A 21,760-nucleotide genomic window follows, 5' to 3' on the forward strand; every position below is an offset into this window, starting at 1 on the left:
TTTTTTGTTTTGTTTTGTTTGAGCAGTTTCTCAAAACCTCATGTGCAAACTAACTCATGTTGGGAGGAGAAGCTAGTATGAATTAGCAAAAGTCTTGAAGAAGTTTTTGGTATGTGCAATTTTATTACTTTTGAGGACTAATACTTTCAGGGCCTGCCTGAAACTAGAAGGGAATCATCTGTTAATTCTTGGGTTAGGAGGATATCTTTTCATATTCCTAAAGGATTTAGAAATCTGTTGTTTTAAAAAATGGGGCAGATTTTTGTTTACACAGATATTTTATTAATTTTTTCTTTTTTTTGAATTTTTTTGAATTTGAATGAAGTTCAGTTATCACATTATAAAAGTAATATTAATGAGATTTTCAGGGATCAATTCCAAGAATGTCATTGCCCTTTCTGCCATTTATATATAATAAAGCAAGGCGATACTGTGAAAACTGTGTATTAGTAAGTAGGAGTCACTACAGGTAATTATTATTTTCATTATTATTCACTTAAGCTAGCATCTCAGAATTAAAAAATCACAAAATTTTAGCTTAGAAGGAATCTTTTTAAAGATTTTATTTATTTATTTGACAGAGAGAGACACAGCGAGAGAGGGAACACAAGCAGGGGGAGTGGGAGAGGGAGAGGCAGGCTTCCCACAGAGAGGGGAGCCCGACGCGGGGCTCGATCCCAGGACCCTGGGATCATGACCTGAGCCAGCCGAAGGCAGGCGCTTAAGGACTGAGCCACCCAGGCGCCCCACTTAGAAGGAATTTTAAGGTTAGTTCAATTACCCACCAGAATGTGAGTTAACTCCATACCATTCTTCCGGAATGCTCGGTTATACTTTGGACCTTTCCAGTGAGAGGCAGTGTTTCCAAACTAGTGGGATTGCCACTATGTTTCAGTAAATTAATTTAGCAAAAGGCAGTAATTGGGCCTATTGTAATTTCTACTTTTTAAAAAAAAAATTCATTAATTTTAGATGACCCCTTTACACAATACAAATGGGAAAAAAAATGTACCAAATGAGCATGAATGATAATTAACACGAGAACCGATAGGCCAATTCATACCCAGGCAGTCCCATGGGCAGCGTATACTTGGCGGGACAATGATACCACTGCTTGTGTCTTGAACATTAAGTTATAGTTGTTCTTACTTGGGTTATATTTTTAAATCTGTACTGATAATAGACCAGCATTTGTAGACAAGATGCGTAAGAATATTAAATTAGCACTAGTAGAGGGGCAATAATAATGATTTTACAAATACACTCAAAATAGTCCTTAAGTGGCATCATCTTACTCAAAATAGTCATCAAGCACATCGAGAAGCTGCTAGTCCTAAATAAGGCAAAAGAACCAGAGCATTCATAGCAGCAGGAATTGATATTATCCAAATGTCCATCAATAGAAGAATGAATAAATTCTAATGGCATACTAAGAGAAATGAACAATCTGTTACTGCATGTAACAGCTTGGATGAATCTCACAAACAATGCTAAACAAAAGAGGCCAGACACAAGAATATCTATCGTTTGAATTCGTTTACATACAGTACAAAAACAGGCAAATTAATCCACGGTGATTATCCACAGAGGGAGGGGCAGTTAGTGACTTGAAGGGGCTCAACAAAACTACCTGCTGCTGATATTGCTACGTGTTTTGATCTGGTTGCTGGTGACATAAACATGTTTGTGAAAGTTTGCGAAGCTGTATGCTTACAATCTGTGCACTTTTATGTATATAAGTTAAAATTCATGGTTCAATAACTAAAATGTCAAAAAAAAAGTGTTAGATTTGACTGAGCTATTCACATGCCCAATGTTTTATATGCAAAGTATTTGATTCTTTCTTACCATGTCAAATATAAGAAAATATAATAGGTCTAAAAGTAATTTTGCCTTATTTTAAAGTTACAATAGGTAACTAATTTTAGACTACATTTTAATATACACCTGTGCCAAAATCAAGCACAGTATTATTTTGAATGTATTAAAAATTGTCCTCTGAAAAAAATGTTTTCTAAGACAAATAATTCAGAGAAAATGTGTCACTAACAATGAGAAAAAAATTGAAAATAGTCTTTATATGTCATGAATATTAGTTTTATTATCTTTAAAGTTAGCTTTATTGTAAAATTGTTAATATACAGAGCTAAATTTTCTTTTACATAAAATCACTTCTGTATTATGTACCATGTAAAAATTAGGAAAAACAAATTCCCATAGGAGTTTGTGAGAGTATATGTTATAATGAAAAAAGGTTTTGAGAATTATGGAAAAAAAAAAAAAAAGGACACTACTTTAGTAATGGAGAAAAAGTATGGTTAGAACTGTGGATATCTGCTGACAAATTCCAGACCGGGGGGTCTGTGTGAACTCTGTCAGATCAGCACCGTCCAATAGAAACACACTGTGAATCACATTTGTGATATTTAAATTTCTAGTAGCCACATTTTAAAAAGTAAGAAGTATATGTGCACTGTAATATACCGATAATATCGAATGCGACACAGCACTTCGCCAAAATGTAGTGCCACCAAAACAGTAAGGTCGTGTTTTCCAGAAAAATATTTCACAATGCTTTAGTTTTGTGATTTTTTTTAAATTTTACTTATTTATTTATTCAGAGAGAGAGAGGGCGAGCAAGCACGAGCAGGGGGAGGGGCACAGGCAGAGGAGAGAGAATCTCAAGCTAACTCCACGCTGAGAGTGGAGCCTGACACAGGGCTTGATCTCAGGACCGAGATCATGACCTGAGCAGAAATCGGAAGCCTAATGCTTAACCAACAGAGTCACCCAGGCACCCCAACAATGCTTTAGTTTTAACTACTGAATTTAAATTAGCTAAAATTTGAAATTCAGTTTCTCAGTCATACCAGCTGCATTTTAATGCTCTACCACACATGACCAGGGGCTACCATATTGGACAGCACAAGTGTCAGATCATTCCATCTCTTGAAGCTTCACTTTCTTCATTGATCAACTAAAGAAGTTATTGTCCAACATACAGAATTCCCAGTGAGAATTTCTGCCAACCGAAGCCCACATGCCCCGATCAAAATGTGGGCCACTCACCATGCAGGAATGCAGACCAGTGTCAAGGGATCTTTGGCCTTTTCAAATACAGTCAGAAATCTGGATGTTTACATAAAATATCTTTCTTTTTCCGTGTAGACAATTACTGTGAAATTTTTCAGAGCACTGTGTGGGGCAAACCAAAACATATCCATATGCTACTCTTTGCAACCTGGGTTCTATAAACATTCTTTCCTGCTCTACCAATCTATGATTTATTTAGGAGTGATCTGACTTCTACATCTGGAAGCTAAAAAGCACAGCTGGAGAATCAATTGAGTGGTGAGATTCAAAGTCCCCCTGTGAAGTCAAGGTGAAGCTACAGATGCTAGCAGGAGGTGACAGCCTCTGGTGAAAGCAGGATCCCAGTGTGAGCTTAAGCTCTGTCTACACCCCAGGATGCAGAGGAGTCTAAAAAAAGAATTACTTATTATTAAGGTAAGGGACAGCCTAACACCCTACTTTCTGGGTCAAGGGCAATGTGCCAGAGATAGATGGAACCGGTAATGAAGCCAAGTTTATCATAGTGAATATCACTCTTCTTGCCCTGGGGCCCAGTCCCTATGGAGCCTGCTTGGATCCTCCAGGGCATGTAAGATCCAAAAAACAAAAAAGGTAAACTTGCCACTGACTTTGGAAAGCTGCAGAGGTGAAGAAGGAAGTAGCAGCTTGGGCAGCTACTGGTACCTTCTGTGGACAAAGGGGGAAGGGGCAGGGAGTGGAGCTGGAATTCACAAGTTCAGATGTAAGAATGAATACTAGGGGTCCTATCACCCCCAGGAAGGACCTGACAACCAAGGAACACATACGCCTAGGCTCAAGGGATAGGAATGCTTGCTTATCATTCAAAGGAACCTGTAGGACAAGTAATTAATCAGCACTAATGAAAGCTCTCACATATGGAACAAAGATATTTCTCAGATTCCAAGTCTCTTGAGACAGAACTGACCATGGGGGGACCAGACTGAAGTGGCGCCATAAGTTATTAAGGAATATGTGCTACCATGACCCCATGGGCCTCCAATCAACAGCATCCACCTTCTCAGAAGACCTCTGTCCCCAATTTTGTCCTTAAAAACCCTCACATGCAAGCAATCAGAGAGTTCCAGGCTTCTGAGCATTAGTTGTCCATTCTCCTGGGTGGTGCCACACCAATGAACAGCCTATCTTTCTTCACTGCAGAAGCCCAGTGTCAGTTTATACTGGCTTGCTGTGTATCAGGTGGACAAACTCTCATTGGTTTGGTTACCGTGGCAGGTGGACTCCAAGGAGACCAGTCCTCTAGCCAGGTGAGTCACCATCTGGGAATATTTTTAACTGCTTAGCAGAATCGAAAAAGGATAGAGTTCCCTCTGAAGAGGTGAAGTCAGAAACTCTGTTTTGTGAATATTGTTAAAACCTCATTTTGGTTCCAGGGTGAGAGGACCTTGGAAACCAAGGATAACTAAGGGCCCTGAGTTAGGATTCAAGCAATTTGAACATTAATCCCAAGTGTGTCACTGTCATGCTGTGTGACTTCTGTTTCCTCAAATTTAAAATGGTAATAATACAGCGTATTGCTTTTCTCTATATCTTGCTTCCAGGACCAAATGATATCATGAATATAAATTTGGGAGATATAAATTTCTCACGTAATTACAAGGTATTTTTTATTATTTACTAAGCAGTTACTAGTGGATTCTAGGAATGCAGTATATAAAGTGCCATTTAAGTCCCTAATCAGAATCTCAAATTTGAGACGGGTGGAGTAGATTAGGGCTTTAGGGAAATAGCCACTGACTACCCCATTACAAATTCAGCCACTTTCTAGAGGATTCATGGGGTAGGACCAAGGGAGCTCAAATTCCAAGATGGACTTAAAAAGACCTCAGAAGAAGGAATTTGCCCTAAACCATAACCTTTTTTATTTTAGGTCACTGATGCTTTGAGGAGCTGATAAAAGCTATGGCTTCTGTCTTGGAAAAAGGCACATTTAAGGAGCTGACATATATTTTCAGGAAGTTCATGGACCCCCATGGATCCCAAATTGAAAATGCCACCCTTAAAGAAGAGAGGGTCACAGATGAGACACACAATATGGCCTTAGGAATGAGTTATTGCTGGGTAGAAGGCAGTTTTGAGAACAGCTGGAGGCCTACAATAAAACAAAGTAGTCTTTCTTTAAAGACTCAGCCTCTACTCAAAGTACTGCTACCATGGGACCCTCAGATGAAGACTTCTTAGGGTCTAAATAAGGAGTCTGATAATCACTCACAAAAGCATCATTCTAGCTAACCGGGTTAGTAGCTACTACTTCCTTGGACAGTTTAACAACAGAGTACATCCTCTAGCTTAATCCGAATGGGTACTAATCAACCAATGGAGCAAAAGATACATGAGAGAAAAAATTATGCAACCTATTAAGTCTCCCTAAGAACCATACTGCACATGTTAATACTGCATTGTAGAACATGTAGAGAATTTTTTACATTTTGGTTTTGGGGACATAGAATGAAGACTGATGAAGGATAGCTGGAAGAAAGGCAGGCAGGAACAAGGCCCTCCTGTTGCCCCACCCCACCCCAACCCTAAGAGGAAACCACCCTTAAAAGGATTTTATGACACCCTGGAAGGAGAACTCCACCCTTTCCCATGTGATAGATGACAAAAACCTGATTGGGTAACAGGCTCATGGAGGGTTAACAGGATTAAACCAGCCCAACAAGCCCATAAAAGCCCCTAGACTGGGGCACCTGGGTGGCTCAGTCAGTTAAGCATCTGCCTTTGGCTCAAGTCATGATCCCAAGGTCCTGGGATCCAGCCCTGCGTCGGGCTCCCTGCTCAGCAGGGGAGTCTGCTTCTCTCTCTCTCTCTCTCCCTCTGCCCCTGCTTGTGCTCTCTCACTCACTAATAAATAAAATCTTAAAAAAAAAAAAAAAAAAAATTCCTAGACTTAGAAACTCCAGTGGCAACTCTCTTGTGTCCCTTCCCTCTTCAGGAGCTTTGTACTATCACTCAACAAACTTTGCTTTGTTCCCCACCACTCTGTCTGGTCTACCTCTTCATTCTTCAAAGTGGCATGACTAAAGGAAAAGAAATCCTGAAACATGACCACATATCACAAGGGACTTAATGGTATCCATGTGAATATCACAAAGGAAAAGATGTCTACAGCAGCCCAGAGTATCAGTGAATATGATGGCAGCAATCTGGCACCCACATAGGTATCAGTGGGGCAGGAAGAGAATCATCTTCCTTTGCAGAAGGAAGCAATTCACAGAATTTCACAGAAATTCAACAGCAACTTTTCACTGACAAGGAGAGAACTCTTCTTGATTCTTGAATGGCATATGGCCTCAAACACATTTTGACAAGATATTCCCTATCCACTTCCCAATCCTATCTCTCATAGAAATTCATTTAGGAAGGTATAACAGAAGTCAAATGGAAAACAGAAATATTTGGGGCTCGGTTGGTTAATTGTCTGACTCCTGATCACAGCTCCCATCTTGATCTCAGGGTTGTGAGAAATACTGATCTCGTATTTACTCGTAATTTCTAAATTACTTGTAATTACTAAAATATGTTAAGAAGGGTGAGGTCAGGGCGCCTGGGTGGCTCAGTTGGTTAAGCGACTGCCTTCGGCTCAGGTCATGATCCTGGAGTCCCGGGATCGAGTCCCGCATCGGGCTCCCTGCTCGGCAGGGAGTCTGCTTCTCCCTCTGACCCTCCTCCCTCTCATGCTCTCTGTATCTCATTCTCTCTGTCTCAAATAAATAAATAAAATCTTTAAAAAAAAAAAAAAAAGAAGGGTGAGGTCATATCATGAATTTGGAATACCAATTGTTTAGAAAACATTTAATGTCTTTTTCATAATATGCTCTTATAATCTATTTTTATTAATATTATGAAAGAATACTCTTCTATTGTAATTTTTTAAACTTGATTTTCAAAGAGACCAATGAACAAGTTGAAATCACCAGTCATGCAATTAATGTTCTTTCTTTAAATCAAAGATATTGGAGCACCTGGGTGGCTCAGTCGTTAAGCGTCTGCCTTTGGCTCAGGTCATGATCCCAGGGTCCTGGGATCAAATCCCGCGTAGGGCTCCCTGCTGAGGGAAGCCTGCTTCTCCCTCTCCCACTCCCCCTGCTTGTGTTCCCTCTCTCGCTGTGTCTCTCTCTGTCAAATAAATAAAATCTTTATAAATCAATCAATCAATCAATCAAAGATATTTATCTTTCTAAGACCAGTAAAACCCATCCCTTCCAAATTTATCTTCTGACCATCAAATAACAAGGTCTTCACCAAGGACTGCAGTCTATAAAATCAGAAGGAACAGTCAGAAGTAAAAATATTATATGAACAAACACACTGCACTGCATTCTTATGTACTTGCCAAAAAAATACAGTCAAATATTGTATGAGTGAGACCTTTTCACATATTGCCAATAGATTTTGAAATTCCTCAAGGACATGATCCTTTCCACTATGGGATTTCCCTTGGCAGTTTACTAGTTGGGTTTATATTTCAGAGCGTTGCATGGGACTCTTTTAATTTCAGTCTTTACAGGTCAAATGGTTTAAATACCAGATAATTTCTCTCTAAAGTGCCATGATTTCAAATGCCACTTTTTGCTAATACACTTCAAATTAAATAATAAATCACATTAAAATATGTAGTAACACATTTTTACGAAAGTATTATGTTGGATCATCCAAGAAAATAATTTAGAACAGTGCCTGCTACAGAGCAAGTGCTCAGTGAATGTTAGTTTATGATGACCTTGGTAATGATACTGCCAACAATGACAATAATGACATTATTACCTGCCACTTTGTGGTAGGCAGCTCCTAAGATGACCCCAATGACCTCCACCTTCTGTTATTCGGGCCCTCACAAACCCCTTCCCTTGAGCATGGACTGAACTTAGTGATTCAATTCTAATGAACAGAACATGGCAGAAGTGATGGGTTATCACTTTCAAGATTGAGGTTATTAAAATACTTTCACTTTCATCTTAGGTTCTTGCATACTCTCTCTTTAGCTCTCCCTTGGATCTTTTGCCCTGAGGAAAGCCCACTATCATTTTTTAAGTTCCCTGGTGGAACTGTAGAAAGTCCTAGGGAAAGGCCCAGATAACTGAGATTAAAAGCGGATCTTCTGAGGCCTACCAACAAACACAATAGTGAATTCTGAAGCAGATCATTCAATCCCAGGCAAGTTTTAAGATGACTAAAACCCTGGTCAGCAGCTTGACTGCAACATCATGAGAGATCTTGAAAAAAATCACCCAGCTAAGCCCAGATTACTTTCCCATAGTAACTGTGAGATAACATTTGTTGTTCTAAGCCAATTCAGTTTGGGGATAATTGGCTCTGCAATAGGATAACCAATACAGATTTTGGAATAGGGTGCTGCCATCACAAAAATCTGAAAGGTAAACAGCTTTGGAACTGTGCAATGGGCCTTAAGAAGAGTGTGAGTCAACATGCAAAGTGCCTTAAACATATTCACAGAATTTTGGACTTTGAAGAGATTGCGAGGAAGGGCATAAATGAAAATGAGGAAAATTTTATTGGAAACTGGAAATTATGTAGTAGCAAAAGGTTTAACAATACCCACACTTATGCAGAGTTACATAACCTGCAGTCACTTGCAGTTATATAAGAAGTAAAAAAAAAAAAAAATGTGCTGAATGAACTGGGTAATTTAGCTAAGATTTCCCAGCAAAGTGCTGAAGATGCTACCTGGTTTCTTCTTGCTGATTATAGTAAACTGTGAGAAGATAAATTGAGGGAAGGACTGCTGAACAAAAAGGAGGCAGGACTTGATAGTTCTGAAAATTCTCAGCGTCTCTGGACAGCAAACAATGCTGAAATTAAGAAACAGCTTCCACGCAAAGATCAATTCCAGAAAATTGTCAGAGAATACATGGTCTAAAGATGAGACAGAAGATGTGGCTTCAGAAATCCTTGTTAAGACCTTAGAAATGTGCCCCCCCTTTTTTTTTGAGAGTGAGAGCATGCATGTGCAAGTTGGGGGGGGAGAGGGACAGAGGGACAGAGAGAATCTCAAGCAGGCTCCAGACCCAGCATGGAGCCTGACACAGGGCTCGATCTCAGTACCCTGAGATCATGACCTGAGTCGAAACCAAGAATCGGAGGTGCAACCGACTGAGCCATCCAGGCGCCCCAGAAATGTGGCCTCTTAAAGAGCTATTCAGTCAGACTGTAAGTCTCCTAAAAGCTTAAGGTTATGACACAGAGAGCCTATCAACAGGCCTTTGGAAAGGGAAAGGTCACTGCCTATCCCTTGTCTCAGCAGAAGCCCCAGGTAGAGAAGGATTTATCTCCAAGAAATATGTGGGTATGGTTTTTGTCTAACAGAGTAAACCCCAAGTTTCACAGGAGACTGACAAAAGTTTTGAGAGGATTTGATCAGCAGAAACCCTGCCGGTTTAGAATGAAAGGACCAGAGACTGTACTAAATGAAAAAAGGCCATATAACCCCCAATTCTACTGTCAGGCAGCAGGCTGAGAAAACTTGGCTGCAAAACACATGCTACCTTTCATGAAAAAAAGGAAAGATGACTCAGAGAGTAGAGCCAACAGCCCAAGGAGTAGAATCAAAAGCCATGGAGAATTATCCCCAGGTCTGGAAACTTAGTCAAGGAACATCTGCCTAGCTGGATTTCAGAATTGCTATGGACCAGTGACTCCTACATACCATGCATGTTACCCTTTTTTGAACAAGAACACGTAGGTATCTTATGCCAGCCTCATTGCTGTAGGCTGGTTGTATTGAGGTCAGTATCTTGACTCTAGTTTCACAGATATAGAGATGACAAGGAACTGTACTTGAGGAACTATACCCAAGGAGCCTCACCCACACCCAGCTCAAACTTAGATGACTTCTGGATTTAGAGCCGATGCTCACCTACATAGTGAAGACAAGTTATTTTTCATCTTCTCATGAAAGTGATGCTTGACATCAGTGCAAATTAACATGTTTTATAGCATCAAACCTTTAAAAAGGATATAAAATTCTTTTAAAAATCAATGCGTTAATAGGTTGAGAGATTATAGATTTAATCTCACTAATGTAAAACTTAAACTATTCTACATAAAAAAGTTAAGTAAAAAAGTAATTAACAGCCACCCAATTTTAATCTGCTTAGAATATCTACTATATAGCATCATAGCTATTGTTAAGATCATACAAGCAATGTCAAAGCTCTCTTAAATATCTTGATTTGCAGATTTTTTTTGTTGTTGTTTGTAATAAAAATTCCACTTAAAGAAGGGGTTTAAATGATATGTGAAATGGGAAATAAAATGTTCGACTCTCCCAAAATAATCATATATTTTTCTTAAACTCGCTCTCAACAGAAAGGAAATAGTGTCATTCAAATGTGCTATAATGCCTTATCTTTCAGAATGACAGCCCATCTTTTACTTTTCCATTCACAATCTATCATATTGTGACATTTTATATATGAAAAAAATAGTTAAGGCAATATTTTTTAAAATGTCATACTGTTTTAAAGAACAATTTATTTCATGCCCACATCCCTCCAGGCTATGAGTCTATTTAGTGAGGTTTATTAGTGAAGGGCAATGACTGGCATGTCCTCTGAATAAGCACTCACTGGCCAATAAAAACAAAGAACTCAAATATGCCATTCAGAAATACATAGCATTGTTTAAAAATAGCAACACCCATTTCTGCTGGAACTGAGAAGAGGGTACTGGTCTCCAGAGAGGGCAGAGCACAGTAGAGGAATGCTATGCTGTTTTGGAAGTCAGGATACGTGGACTTGAGATATATGATAAATGATTAATCCGCTTCAGAACTGTTTCTTTAGCTATAAAATTCAATGTCTGTTTCAGATTCAGTTAACGCATTCCTGAAATACAGACATGCAGGTACTCAAACAGGACTTTTTACTTTATGCATGCAAAACCTGCACAGGTACTATGGATTGCCAAATTTCACTTTTTCCCCTAAAACAAACTTCTAAAAAAAAAAAAAAACCCTGTACACTACTACCTTGTAAATGGAAAATATGATTTACATGGTATTAATGGATATAGTGACTGTAAATTTAAAATGCAATAAAACAACAAACAATTATTAAATTCCAGCTATCAAACTGTGGGCTGACCTTATTCAGCTCTCTGAGAAAAACAAATGAGTAACTATATCTAAGAGAGAGATTCTAGCATCAAACTGAGAGTTTCTCCTTGACTTGTCAAGAAAACAGTGAAAGGGAAATCAAAAGGGCTTAAGGTTTTTATTATATGAGTCAATGTTATTTAATGCAGCATCTGCATACCAACCAAAATCAACTCCATGTCAACCAAAATTACCTTTTGTAACAGCAGCAAATGTCCTACACTCTGCATCAAATAATCACCCTGTTACTTCTGATTCTAAATTTTATCTTGACTCTTCATACGACCCACCTAACCTACTTTCCCAAGCCATCGATATTGTCATGAGACACACGAAAATAATTTTGAGGGCAATGGAGTACTGTGAAAAGAACATGGCTGGGAAGTTACATTAGGGTTCTAAGCTCAGTTTCATTAGATTTGACCTTGACACTAGCAAGTTAATTAACCCCTCTGAGCCTCAGAATGCTCACTCACATTAACGTGCTTATGTCACTGTTAAAAGAAAAAAAATGCATGTAACATGCTTAACACGGCACCTGAACCTGGTAGACATTCAACAAATATTATGTATTGAAAATAATTTAATTTCGGGGCGCCTGGGTGGCTCAGTCGTTAAGCGTCTGCCTTCGGCTCAGGTCATGATCCCAGGGTCCTGGGATCGAGCCCCGCATCGGGCTCCCTGCTCGGTGGGAAGCCTGCTTATCTCTCTCCCACTCCCCCTGCTTATGTTCCCTCTCTCACTGTGTCTCTCTCTCTGTTAAATAAATAAAATCTTAAAAAAAGTAAAAATAAAAAAATAAAATAATTTAATTTCTTCAAATAAATTTTCAAAATTCTATCAAAATACATTCCCTTTAAATAACAGTGGCTTGAAAGGGAAAAAAAAATAGTTTGCCACTTTTCTTTTATAATAAAGTTGTATTATATATAACTTTTACTTCCGAAGCTACAAAATCCATAAAGCACTGACTGGCAAAAGTAGCAAAAACATTTTGTCCTCAATGATAAAATAAAAACACTTATTTGTCAAAAAGAAAAAGAGCACTCTTAATTGATCCCACCTAAGTGTACACAGGCCTTTTCTTTCTTAAAAAAAAAAAGAAAAAGAAAAGAAAGGGTCAATACAGTAGAAAAGACAGAGTGACAATGTCTTAAATAAAAGTTTCAGCCAAGTTGGGCACTTAATTCTGAAAAGAGCCACATTTAGACCACAACTAATAACACTATTGCCTACTAGATGCAGTAAACAATGAGCAAAATAAAAAGCAGTCCAATGCTAATCCAGCAACAGCAGTCCTGGTCACCTAATAAATGTAGTAGTGCTCTGGGACCCGTGCTAGTCATTTTGGATGTATTATTTACAATCTATACAAGTGTGCAAAATAGACATTGTTATCCCCAGTTCAACATGAAGAAACTGAAGTCCAGAGGCGTTTCTTGCCTGTTCAAGGCCTCTTCCTGTGAACACCAGAGCTGTATTCAAACAGTACTTGATGCCAAAACCAACCTCCCTTCACTAGTCCGTTTCTCTCTTTTTAGACATAAACACGTGAGCAAGAATATTCCTCAGTGCTTTGAAAAGTCATAAACTGATAGCAGTCCCGTTCCCTCTTTCCCTTCTTTTAGTTTCTCTCAAATCTGTTGCATATCAGTTCTCCAACGCCAAGTCACTCATTCGTTGACAGCTGCTGAAACCTGTCTTGTGCCCCAGCCCTATAAGAAACTGTCCTCGGAAAGGCAGAAGAGAATAAAGTCAAGGTAAGTCTTCCAGTTTATCTGGGACTTAAACTAAAGGCTCACAAATAATGAGAAATTCTCTTATGTGGTCAACCAATATGGGCATGTTCCAATTTATACAGATGACTAAGGCAGACACAATATGTAGAATCTTACAAATTTGTGCAAATCATATATATTTAACAGAACGCTTAATTGAGTCAGATTTTCACAAAGTACCTAGAAGCTTTCATCTTTTATTCAGGGAGTGCATTTTAAGGCAGGGGTTTACATATAAATAAAAACTACTGAAGTTAAAGAATATTTAATTCTATTTTTTAGATGAAAATGTTCATCTAATGAACAGTATCTAGTTGATGTTTTTAAGGCCTAACTTTGCACTTGAAAATGAGTACACCTAACCACATACAGCCCACACTCCTAGGTCTAAATCACTGAGTTCTGTGAACCACTCTGTTGTACAGTCCAAAATGGAAGCCTTATAATTCCAAGCACTGTATGCCGGGTAACATGATTGATCCTCATGACAACCTATTATAAGCATTATTATTCTGATTATTACGTATGATAAAAGTGGGTCACAGAGAAGTAATTTGCCCAAGATCACACAGACGGTAAAAAAAAAAAAAAAAAAAGACAGCAAGACTTGAAACCCAAGTATTCTGACCCCTCAGCCTGTAGCCACTACACTTCCCTGCCCACTGTATAGAAGCACATTCATAAGCAGAGAATACCACAAAGCTATAGACCTACTCTCTACTGAGCGCCTACTGTATGCCAGGCACCACGCGCTGGAGATGAAAGAAAGCCTGGCCCTGAGCTGAAGGAGACTCTTAACTCTTTTTTAAGCAGATTCAGGGTAGGTTAAAAACAAAGAAGTCACCAGTTCCAATGTGATAGGTTCACGCTCAGGCTAGCGTGCCATCCTGTGTTAGGAGAACACAATGCAAGGGACAACTAACTTAAATAACAGTATGAGCCTTAGAAGCACCAAACTTTTTAATTTTTTTTTTTTAAAGAGAGCTCACATGCATGAGCAGGGGAGGGGCAGAGGGAGAAGCAGACCCCCTCCCCCTCAATGAGCAGAAAGCCTGACAGGTGGCTCTATCTCAGAACCCTGGGATCATGACCTGAGCCAAAGGCAGACGCTTAACCGACTGAGCCACTCAGGCGCCCACTTTTTTTTACTTTAAATAGCTGTAATACACTTATCTGGAACAGGAGCGTAGGAAACATTATATAAACCTTTTCTTAATGGTTTCTGGCCATCACTGGGAGGACCAAAAGCACTGCAAAAATGTAATACAGTGTTTCAGGAATGAGGGGCTATTTGCCCCTACTTTTAAAAAATTTAAATAGTTCTATCTCTATTCCAGATCCTATTACACAAGGTTATTGCCTACCCTAGGAGTTACACCTTCTTCTTATCTGATATGACACAGAAGAGAGTTAATCAGTAACCCTACTTTAATTTTTTAAGTTTAAATTGTCAATGAAGGTCCCTTCTCCAGAGGAAAGTACTTGGATTCATGTCCGTTTACCTGTTTCCTTTGATGTTCAATCAGGTACAATAAGAGGAGGTAGCTAATTATAAAAACAAATTTTGTCAGTTTTAAAACTTTTACCCATGACAAACCTGGGAAGAGAAAGATGTGAACTATCTTACCTCAAACAGGGACCATGATGATAATAATAACAGATCATTAAAGATGTTTAATGAGCAGTACCTACTGTGTGCCAGGTATGTGCTAGGAGCTTCATAGGTATTCATTATTTTATCCTCACATTATCCCTACGAAATAGATCATTCTAATCTCCATCGTCTAAATCAGAAAAATGAGGGCCAAGTTCACACAGAAAGTTGCAGGACTAAAATTTGAATCACATGCTGGGGTAAAAGCAACAATAAAACCCTCGGACGTCTTTGCGGCCAAGCAAGTAAAGTAAATGTGTGAAGTGGCTCCGTTTTAAGATTACAGGGCTGCAATTCTCAACCTTGGCTGCATATTGTAATCACCTGGGGAAGACACCATGTGGGTTTCACCCCCACAGATTGTGAGTGATTGGGTTTGGGAGCTGCCCACGTGACTCTTAGGGGCAGTCAGAGCTAAGAACCACTGTGTATAGACACAGAGGGTGGGGCATGGCCCACCTGAAAGCAGTTTTAAAAAAAATTTAAGAGGTTAACTAAACACTGTGCTGGTCAAAGGTTGTAACCACTGCCTCTGCCACCTATATGTAACCTCTGCCCCACTACTCAGTAGAATTAATGTGCGGCAGAAGCGGGAGATAGTGGAGGAAAGAGACATACTGGCTGGCAGACAGACATTTGTTTTTACTGGAGAGGACGTTGCTTAGTCTTGGAACTTGCCCCAGGTCACCCCTCACCATCTCCTATTTATGGAACGGGTCTACTACAAAAGGCACGTGCAGTTAGACGTAACCTACTCTCAAAATAATCTCTGGAGTACAACCCATTCTTAAACTGAAGATGACCTAAATATGCTCACTTAACAAATGTATACCTTCAAATTACAGGGCCAAACTACTTAAACATTTCAAGAGTCATATATACATATATATATATATATTTTTTTTTTTTTTTTAAAGAAGGCCACTCATAATTAACTCTGATCTTAATCCAACCCAGGTCAAGAGATCTCACTTAACTAAACGATTCCTAAGAATGGAGAGCCTAATGCCCTCAAAACAAATCTATGCACATGGTACAACATAGCGCTGCTGAGGAAAGTGTCATTTGTCATTGGAAAAGGGAAGCAAAAGCTGCATACCATCAGAAAAATCTTCATTAAATGGCCTGCAGATGTGAAATACAAAATACATGCTCTAGAAGTCAATCGTGAATCCATTAAAAAAAGAAACTATAGCCTGCTTAGGAAATAATTCTTCATGCATAACCGTATTATAATTGTTGCAGCACAATTCAAGAGGAAATGGCAAAATACATTAAGAAACGGACGTTAGGTCCACTCAAACTAGCTATTTTTTCATCTCCTGCTACAAAACAAATGTTGTATATTTTAATGGCCTTTTATTACCACTTGCCACCAGTCTCCCCCACTACCACCACCAAAAGAAGGCAAATAAAAGGAGAAAAGAAATTGAGATTGATTTTCAAGATGAAATACTGCAAATACAGGCCATGACTCAGAAATCAGGGCTTCAGTCAGTCAGTTCCAGCATTGGCTGCTGAGGCAGAAGCTCTACTTGGGCAAAATATTTCGTTATTTTGTTTTGTTTTGCTTTTCAAAAAGCAGAAACAGGGAAGTGAAGCCTGAGAAAGCAGACAAAAGAGCGCAGAATTAATCTTCTCACCACAGTTCAGGATAACTAGCTCGTTTGTTGACTGAATAAATATATATTGATTCCTTCATGAGTGTCAGGCACTGTGCACTGCTGAGGATGTATTGGTGAACTTGACCGTGTCTGTTTGCTTGGGTCTCCTAAACTAAGACACCAAGGCACCAACCTCATATCATCCACCATACACGCCCCTGCCAGCCACATGTGGGAAAATCCAGTCCTGCCCTTGTAGTATTAGATGGCAAATTTTTCCCTTTGTCTAACTGTACTGAACTTCATAGGGAAACCACTAATGTCTTCTAAGTAAAATAAGTAAATACATAAATACCTAAAATTTGTATACCAACAATAAGTCATGGGTAAATTTCAACAAGTTTAAAGAAAAACTTTCTTAACCTAAGTCTGTATCAAAACAGGTTTTCCTTTTGAACCAAACCCAGCTCACATATTTTCACTGCCTGTGGCTATGCAGCTTCAGTAAGCTAAAAATACTTCCCTTTCTTCTAAGTTGGGAAGAGAAAATAAGACCAAGCAATCAGCCGCATGTCATTTTCTCTCATTTTAATTTTTTTTACTAGAAAACACTCAAAATAGCTGAAGCAACGAAAAGGCATCTGTTTTCCATTTGTATACACATACCCTGACACAAACATCCATCCAGCTTGTATCTTCCCAGTAACATGAAATAAGCTATATTTGCATTATCAGCAAAGACTGTCAACATTTCACTACTCAGAGCTTTCTAGTATTACTTTTTTTGGTTGGGGAGAAGACTGCATGACTGCTGAAAACTAGACACAAGTACAAGTAAAAGCTTTCAAAAAAATATGTATAGGATGACTATGCTCTTAAGACCACATGGTGCTTAGTTTGCAGTCCTGCATCATTTATGTTTCTGAAATTTACATTAAATGAGATTCTAAAATAGAAGGATAGGAATTTTAAATCTTTCTGCAGGTCTTGCTCAAGTTGTGTTCACTGTATCTGATAGAATGAAAAACTGTGTTTCTCCCCTTGGACTTCTCAAGGCTAACTGTAAAATACACAACACACAGACACCCTTACCTCTGTGATAAACTAAAAGTTACTCAGGAAGACAAACTTTTTTTTCCCCAAAAAAACATACCTGCAGGATGGTGAACAGTAGTAGTGTGGGCTTTTCCAACACTTCCAACATCGCTAAAGTCACCCTATTAAGTTAACAGAAACTAGCAGGTCTAGGTTCCATTCGATTGGGCCATTGGTTTGGGCAGCTAGGTCATGGCTAAATTTCCCTTGAAAAAACAGCATAGTTTGAATAATCGCGGCCAATCTCCATTTCTTATGCTACTGACAAAGTCAACTCAAAGCGAATACCCAGCAACGGAGACCATGCCCCCCGCCCCACCCCGGGATGGGCTGGCAGAAACGGAGGAAGGGCTACTGGTCGGCCTGCCCAGACTACAGCTGGGCCACTGACAAGTGCTGGGGTAAAGCGCCCAGTGGGCACCGTCCCATCCAACGCCCGGCGCGACCGGCCGCTGGTGCTACCCATTTCAAACGTAACCGCCGGAGGAAGTGGGAGGTGGGGATGTCATCTCCCCTGACACTTCGGGGACCCGGCGGCCCTGCAGGGCTCGCCTCTGATGTCCGTGATGGTCACAAGTGGCACCCGCAGTGCCAGCGTTTCACCAATGCCACTTTTCCAGCCGGGGCGGGAGGCGCGGGGCGAAGTTGGCCACCGGCCGCGCGCGTCCCGTTAACCGTACCTTGTAACTGGGCGGAAAGGGACTCCTGGTGCTGCTGGTACTTGAGCGCCACCGCCTCGGCTTTCCGCAGCTGCGTCTGCAGCTCGTAGTAGAGCATCGCGCCGTAGAGAAAGCCGAACACCACGGTCAGCAGCAGCAGCGTCTGGAAAATCCGCTTTTGCTTTCGGGAGCACATCCCGTTTCCCATAGTCCCGCCTGGACCCCGCGCCGCGGCCGCCCCCGCCGCCGCCGTCCCTTCCTCCCCTCTGCCCGAGCGCAGCGCCTCAGCAGCGGCCGCCGCAGGAGGTGGCCGGGCGCAGCATGAGGAGAAGACGCGAGACACAAAAGCGGGGCCCGAGGGGAAGTGGCGCCCGCTCAGCCCCCGCGCGCCGCGGGGCGCACAGCCATCGACGCCGCCTGGGCAGCGGCCGCCAAACTTCTGCGAGGCTGGCTCTCCGCGAGTGCACGGGCCCGAGAGTGGGCCCTCCGCATACTTCCGAGCGGGCTGTGCCCGCGCCGGTCCCCAGACGCCGCCTGCCTTTTTTCCTCCTCCCCACTTTTTGGCTCGGCTGCCCCCGGCGGCGCTCGGAGTCCCGCCCCGGCCGCTCCCCGCCCCCTCGCGGCGGCTCCCCACTGCGCGACTTTGTTGCCACCAAAAGGAGGGGGTGCGCGCCCAACAAAGGGACCCGGCTCCCGGCGGCGCCTCCGTGCGCGGCTTGCGGGGGTAGGTGGATGGGCGGGGGCCGACGGGCCCGGCGGGGTTTGGGGGACGGCGGGCCGGTGTCACTGACGGGGCTGCCGAACCTCGGCCGCCGCCGCCTCCCACCCAACTTACGTGTCACCCACGGCCCCGCTATTCTGGCCAACGGGATTCCGGGAGGAAGTCCCACTCGGGCTCCCCGCTCATTGGGCCCGTCCGAGCCGCCGCTCCCTCCCTTCGGGGAGGCAGTGCGGGGCTCGATTGGACGCCCGCTTTGTCCGTCCGACCCCGGGCCGCGCCTTCCCTCCCACCGCGGGGGCCCGCGGGGGGCTCCGTGGGCAGAGCGGCCGCCTGGCGCCGGGGTGCGCCCACGTGGAGCGCGGGTGGATGGGGAGAGGTCGCCAAGCCGGGGCGGGGAGGTTGGGGTGCCCGGGCGACGTGTCCCGGCTTGCGGCTGGGCGAGCTACGGTGCGCACGTGTGTGAGTGCAAGTGAGTGTGTGCGTGACCCAGCACTCGGAATGCACGTGGGGAGAGGAGTACAGTGTATATAAGTGGGAGAGAGTGGGTGGGAGCAACTGCTTACACTCTAGCAAATACCCTTTCTCTCTTTCTTACCCCAGCCACTGGGCAGAAGCGGCAGACACGTAGCATAGCTACACAGTCAGCATAAGCTGCGTAGCCGAACCGGCGATGTCTTGCCAATGGACTCTTGCCCCATCCCGCGTGCTAGAGTGAATGCGTGTGTGCTCACTGATGGCAGGACGCGAGTCGGGAGAGTCAGCCACGCTAACACGGTAGACTTACTGCTCAACTGTCCATGTGGGTTGGGGAAATCAGCTTGCCTTTGGCAGAGGGGAAAGAAATGATCTCATATTCTTCCCCGGGCTCCAAACAGAGTAATTTAAAAACAAATCTCAGAGGCTGAAATAAGTATGCATACATTTTGTCATATGTATTTGCTGGATTGTACATCAGTTACATTGCTAAATTACATTTTAAAGGCCAACAAAGGTTCCCTATGTAAAACAAAGTAAAACTTAATAACCACAAACCTCTTCAAAGAAAATCAAATTCAAAGAAAACAGTGCTTTTGTTCTTTTTATGTACTTGAGGGGGAAAAATTGAGGTTAGGCATAAATGATCATTTTGTTTCTGCTCTTGACCTGACATCTAAGAAAGTAAATTATTTCTCAAATGCCTCAGAAATGTCATGGAATTTATTTTATGCTGCATAATTTTTATGATATTCTAACCAGACTTTAGTTATCACAATAATAGCCAATGGGTGCTCAAAATGAGGGTAGATCTGCATAGCCAATTAAACATAAAGGTGGTCTCTGGTGCAGAACTTTTTTAGGTAGACTCTGAAATTAGAGAATGCTAAACCATAAAATAAACCTCATTACAACCTAGCAAGCCTATGACATTTATACTACCATGAAAACTAAGTTTGCCTGGCATCTGCTTTTCCCTAATAAACAATAACTTACAATATAACAATAATTATATTGTTCAAAATGCTTTCATTTACAAATACACTATCTCACTTATCACACCCAGATTAAGTATTAGCCTCACAGTTTGGTAAAGAAACTAAAGTTTATTAAAGGGACTGTGATAGCTCTAGGACCTACATTCCACATGCAGAAAGGAGTTCAGCAGTAGATCTAGGTTAGAATCCTGCTGTTTTTATCTCTTTCTCCTGTGGAAGCCAAGTTCTCATTCTTTTTAAACAAATGATATTAACAAACTGTGTCTGCTCCGTTAAAATGAGAACCTGGTTTAAAAAGAAAATTATTTAAGGAAGTTTTAGAATTTTGTTCTGTCATACAGATATTATATAGCCTTACTCATTATTCAATCTACCACTGTTTAAATTTCCCTCGTTCAGTTTTACTTCTAAAAATTGAGACTGGGTAATTCCTGCAACCTTGTTAAAATTCCTTATAAAAAGTCCTTAGTATTATCAGTGTACAATTTGCTAAATAAACACTTCTTCCAAAAGTACTACCAAAACTACTCTGGAAATGAAGTTTTATAGCAACAATCCTGGCCCATAATAGGAGAGAAAATTACCTTAACTGAAAAGGAAGGAAGGGAGGGAGGGAGGGAAGGAAAGACAGACAAAGGAAAAAAGAAAGAGAGAGAGAGAAAGGAAGGAAGAAATTGTACAGAGGATTGGAAAATTATTACTCCTACATTACACAGTATGCAATATTTAGTTGTATTTCAGAATCTTTGGAAAATCCTATGCTTCTAGGATACATGATTACTCATTTTAAAAATCTGATTCCTTTGCATCTGATTTCAGAATCCAAAGGTATTCTTTGCCTAAAGCTGCTGGCTGACGCTACAGAATATAATAAATGTAGGCCATAAAACACAACTCAATATTTTAGTCATAAAATTTGAAAGAGAACAAAAATTATTACCTGGACTTATCCATTATTTCCAATTCAGGAAGAGTATGCAGAAGTATATAAAATCACTAATGGCAGTGTCTTTATAAAATTACTTTTCCAAGGTGAAGTATGCTGCTAGTTTCTTAAAAATATCAGTATAAAGCTTTTGAGAGGCCAACATTGGGGAAGCTATCCAGGGCCTATAAATTTAATTTACATAACATTGCCTTTGGGTAGAACTTGTAATAGATGAGCTATTTCTACTGGTCTTGTGAGGTCCATTGTTAGTTCTATTTTACTTTTATTTATCATTTTTTAAATAGTATTATATAATTATGTTTCTATATGCCATATATTTAACAATATATATAATTTTAAAATTATATATCCTGAGGTATTTTACCAGTTTAATATTTTATTTCTAAGGCAGGAAGAAATTAAAGATTCAAGGTCTTACATTTGAGAAGGACTAAGGTAGTATTTGGAAACCTTAGCATTCTTTCCAGTTTTACTAAATTTATCATTTCAATGAAATTTGTTCATTTTCAAAATAGGGGAAGGCAAGAAAAATATAGTTGAGGGATACTGCAGGTGTATAATTAATAAAAATAGATGACCCACCCTAGAGTAAGTAGTTTCC

The 21,760-nt window shown here is 40.8% G+C and overlaps 1 protein-coding gene across 4 annotated transcripts in view; it reads right to left on the reverse strand.

Moving 5' to 3' along the window:
• Positions 1-18,884, reverse strand: part of GOLIM4 (golgi integral membrane protein 4) — an 84,597-nt gene extending 65,713 nt beyond the window's left edge. For all 4 annotated transcript variants that reach the window (XM_034998553.1, XM_034998544.1, XM_034998516.1 and 1 more), the window contains exon 1: positions 18,039-18,884. In XM_034998553.1, coding sequence (XP_034854444.1) covers positions 18,039-18,225 — 187 coding nt within the window. In that variant the 5' untranslated portion in view covers positions 18,226-18,884. The remainder of the gene's footprint in view (positions 1-18,038) is intronic.
• Between the last annotated feature and the right edge of the window lie 2,876 nt (positions 18,885-21,760).

The sequence above is a fragment of the Mirounga leonina genome, unplaced genomic scaffold (assembly GCF_011800145.1).
Source record: "Mirounga leonina isolate KUSES-001 unplaced genomic scaffold, KU_Mleo_1.0 Mir_115, whole genome shotgun sequence".
Classification (NCBI taxonomy): Eukaryota; Metazoa; Chordata; class Mammalia; order Carnivora; family Phocidae; genus Mirounga; species Mirounga leonina.